The 3,984-nt window shown below is 38.6% G+C and overlaps 1 protein-coding gene across 1 annotated transcript; it reads right to left on the reverse strand.

The window, feature by feature from the left end:
• Window positions 1-665: 665 nt before the first annotated feature.
• Window positions 666-1,157, reverse strand: LOC145773753 (protein CFDP2-like). The gene has a single exon (XM_082584886.1). The coding sequence runs from the start codon at window positions 1,155-1,157 to the stop codon at window positions 666-668; it is 492 nt and encodes a 163-aa protein (XP_082441012.1).
• Window positions 1,158-3,984: the final 2,827 nt, after the last annotated feature.

The raw sequence follows: 3,984 nt of genomic DNA on the forward strand, positions 1-3,984 counted from the left end.
ATGTGTGTTATTGGCATCTGCCAGCTCTTGCATTTCGTTGGCTTTCTTTTCCCACCACTGATCCTTGAGAATACGAGTAGTTCTTTGGACTTTAGCCTTACATTTTTTGTACAGGTCACGTTTTATATCAGATTGAGAGTCATTCTGGAGCGTGATAAATGCTTCTCGCTTTCTATCGATTAGTTCCCTGAGAACTTTATCGTTCTCATCAAATCAATCTTGGTGGTTCTTCTCCTTATAACCAATAGTTTCTTTGCATGTGTCGAGAATAGCCGTGTTAAGGTGATTCCAGCAATCTTCAACAGAGTCAGAAATCGAATTTTTCTAAGGACGAGTTTGGAGGCACTGTTGAAAAGTCTCACGTGACTTCGTGTCATGAAGAGCTTCAATATTGTATTTTTGTGGAGCTTTTGCTTGATCGTGGTGTTTTAATTTAGTATGCAATGCAGTCTTATCTTTAGTATCGATGCAATGAGACGATGGTCTGTCCAGCACTCATCGGCTCCAGTGACAGCTCTAGTAAGGAGCACATCTTTTTGGTCAAGAGGTCTTACAATTTTATGGTCGATGAGATGCCAATGTTTTGACCGCGGATGTTGCCAAGAAACTTTCAGACGGTTTCTTTGGCAAAATAAAGTGTTGGTTATCACCAGGTTGTGCTCTGCTCACTTAGTGAGAAAAAGGGTTCCGTTAGAGTTGACCTTCCCCACTCCCTCTTTTCCAATTTTACCTCTCCAGAGATCCACTTGTTTTCCAACTCTTGCATTAAAGTCTCCAAGAAGAATAACTTTGTCTTTTCGTAAAGTGTGGGAAAGAACATGATCAAGTTGGTTATAGAAAGCTTCCTTGACTGCATCCTCTGCATCAAGTGCGGGGGCATAAGCACTGATAACAGTTGCATGTTGATTGTTAGCCAATTGGATTCGGAGTGTCATCAGTCGAGCGTTTATTCCAACTGGCTGTTCTGTAAGTTTTGGGAAGAGGCAATTTTTAATCGCAAAACCTACGCCGTGGATTCTCGGATGTACAAGATCATAGCCCTTCCAGAAAAAAGTAAAATTGCCACATTCTTCCCTTAGTTTGCCCTCTCCATCTCTCCTGGTTTTGCTAAGAGCCACGATGTCAAAGTTGAAACGCTGCAGTTCACTGTAAGCCATCATCCAAACAAACAATTAGTTCATTTTTAAATTGATTCAATGTTTGTAGACGTTGAATCAATCTAAAAAAAAACTATGTTGTTGAATAGGCAAACCTGTCCTGAACAATTGTAGAGCGTACAATCGTTTATATGAGTTTCGGCTTTGAAAAGCTTCCCTCAGCGCTTGTCATTAACGCTGGAAGCATCGGTGGAATTTGCAAAGCATTGAAGCATTTGGTATATTGTCTGAAAGTTTTTATTGCGTTAAAAACGAAAGCACATGCTTAGGTGCATAGCCGTACGAGACCAAACCATTTTGGGGGGGCAGAGCGTAAATTTGCTCAAATGTGCACGCTTTCATAGAAATTGCCCGAATACAATGTATGCGGTGCATGATAACAGTGAAAAACTAACATAACAAGATCACCAGCAGTGGCGTAGCCAGGAATTTTGAAAGTTTTTTTTTTGACGGCGTGTTTCGCTTATGGCGACACCCAGCAGCGGGGTGGGCCTCCCCCAAAATTTTTTGAAAAATTACTTTGAAATTGGTGCATTCTGAGAGTATTTTCAACAAAAATGTGGTATGAATATTCCTGTAAGATGGTGCTGTCCGGTGGCATAGCAAAAGAATAAGATCATGTTTTTTTCGGCATTTTTCGGAAATAAGCTGCAAGTCTCTATGTTTACTTGTTGCTAATTCCTGGCTGAGATATTTGAATGTTTGGTAATGGCAAAACTCGCTCTTTGCATGTTTCATTTAAAATTAGGCAAACTTTGTTTTAGAGGCATAGACTGAAAGCATCATTCTCAATATCGTGACGTCACACGCGTGCCAAAGGGGGGGGGGGGAAGTACATAACAATAGAGAAATTATAATTAAATGTAATAAAACACAGACATACTACTTCTGTTCAAATAAACTTTGTGCGATCAATTAAAGTAGTTTTGATGATACTGTACGAATTTTAGTACAAAAAATAAAAAGGTTTGGCAGCACTACTTCTAAAAATATAGTTAGGCTAGGTAATTTGATGACAAAAATAACTAATATATTCTAAGTTTGCATACAGACGGTGACGTAGGATTCAAACAACCGAATTTGCCTAACAGTTCGTATTTACATTGATTCAATGTCTGAGTATTGAATAATATTCAATCGGTGGATTTGCAGAAGGCGTCGTTGGACTTTCAAAAAATCGCCGAATAGGGAACTCGCCGAAAAAGGCTCTCGCCGAATAGTAGCAGTCTAGCAGACCCTTTTATAAAAGTAACCAAACAAAGCTAAGCAACACCTTAACATTACTTTTAACAGGTATAACATTCTTTTGTTAAATGTTGTGGTGTTGCTTAGCTATGTCTGTTTCTGTTGAAAAGGTACTGTAACCTCTCCACCCGAATTGTTTTATAAAAGTATTCACCAGATTTATATAAATTCATATTTTGTAGTTGCCCAAATCAAGATGATGCATTTATGGATATTATGAAAAAAATTAAAGACTTTGTAAATTTTGATGCCGATACAACTGCATCATGTCAATTTTGGCAGTTTTATAAACAGACTATGATCAGATAATTTCATATTTTTTTGTTGCCCAAATCTAAACAATACAGTTATCACGCTAATTTGGGCAGTTGCATAAACAGACTAATCAGTTTCATCAGATAATTTCATGTTTTCAGCTGCCCAAATCAACACGATGCATTTGTGAAAATTAATAAAGTTAGCTATATAGCAAATTTTGCGTTTTGATTTGGGTAGTTTCACAAAAATATTAGAGGCATATTTTGGTGGCTGCCCAAATTGGCATGATGCAGTTGGTTAAATGCATTTCGTACTACAGTTTGATCACTATGCAATACAATACATCAATACGGGTGTGTCCAATGAGAATTTTGGGGCACATTTCTTGTGCAAATAAGAGGCTGTACTTAGTTTGATAGGTAAAAGAAATTAATTTATAGTTTTTCTTAATTCATGCAATTTTGTAGCTTTTTATATAGCAATTTTTGCCCTAATAATTGCAAGATTTTGCCCGAATTTGCGACGTTTTAAAACAACAGGGGGGGGGGGGCGGCTGCCCCCCTGCCCCCCTGGCTCGTACGGTTATGCTTAGGTGTCATAGATTTTTGGAATTTTGTAGTTATTTCTGTAAGCTTACAGCTCAACTCATTTGCGGCAATGTGCCTGCTTTATTGTACTAATTTTGAACAAATTGAATCAATGTCAAACTCTTGCAACGGCTTTACAAATGCAAGTCCGTAGCCTATTCCTTGATGAGCCTACCAAACTTGCAGTTGCTAAGTGTCAGATCGAAACCTTTTTGCGCGACGTAGTTGTATATTGAAAGGTCCTACTTGCTGCACTGGGTGGTAAGTTGGGGGCAAACAAGAAGATTGTCCGCTGTTTGGGGCTTAGTGGTACAGATACATGTAACTGGGCCCGTGTTGTAGCCCCACTTTACCATTGCAGATGTAGTACAACTAGCACCGGTTCGGAGTCGACTTATGGTTTTCCACTTTGCTCTTGGGCGAATGGACTCTAATGGTGGAACCTTCGTTTTCCCGAATGATGGGTCATTTTTAAATTGTTGTTTCCATTGCATAAACCTTATTTATTTTTGTTGTTGAGATTAGCGGCTAAACTTGTGTTAGAAAGCTTTTTATTGATTTTAACCGGGTCTGTGCGGCAGTTTGTCCATAGTGAGGGTGTCTTTGATCACATGTTTGGTTTAGCCTTTCAGGCCTTTCTCATTAATGTATTATTTCAAAGTAGGCTATAGAGTAAGCCTGCAGTTCGTGTCACAATATAGGAAACACAAAAGTGTCTATACAAATTTGTAACATTG

The sequence above is a fragment of the Aplidium turbinatum genome, chromosome 7 (assembly GCF_918807975.1).
Source record: "Aplidium turbinatum chromosome 7, kaAplTurb1.1, whole genome shotgun sequence".
Taxonomy (NCBI): Eukaryota; Metazoa; Chordata; class Ascidiacea; order Aplousobranchia; family Polyclinidae; genus Aplidium; species Aplidium turbinatum.

Excerpts from the sequence above, each read along its gene's own strand:
- LOC145773753 (XM_082584886.1), bottom strand. The coding sequence starts at position 1,157 with ATGGCTTACAGTGAACTGCAGCGTTTCAACTTTGACATCGTGGCTCTT.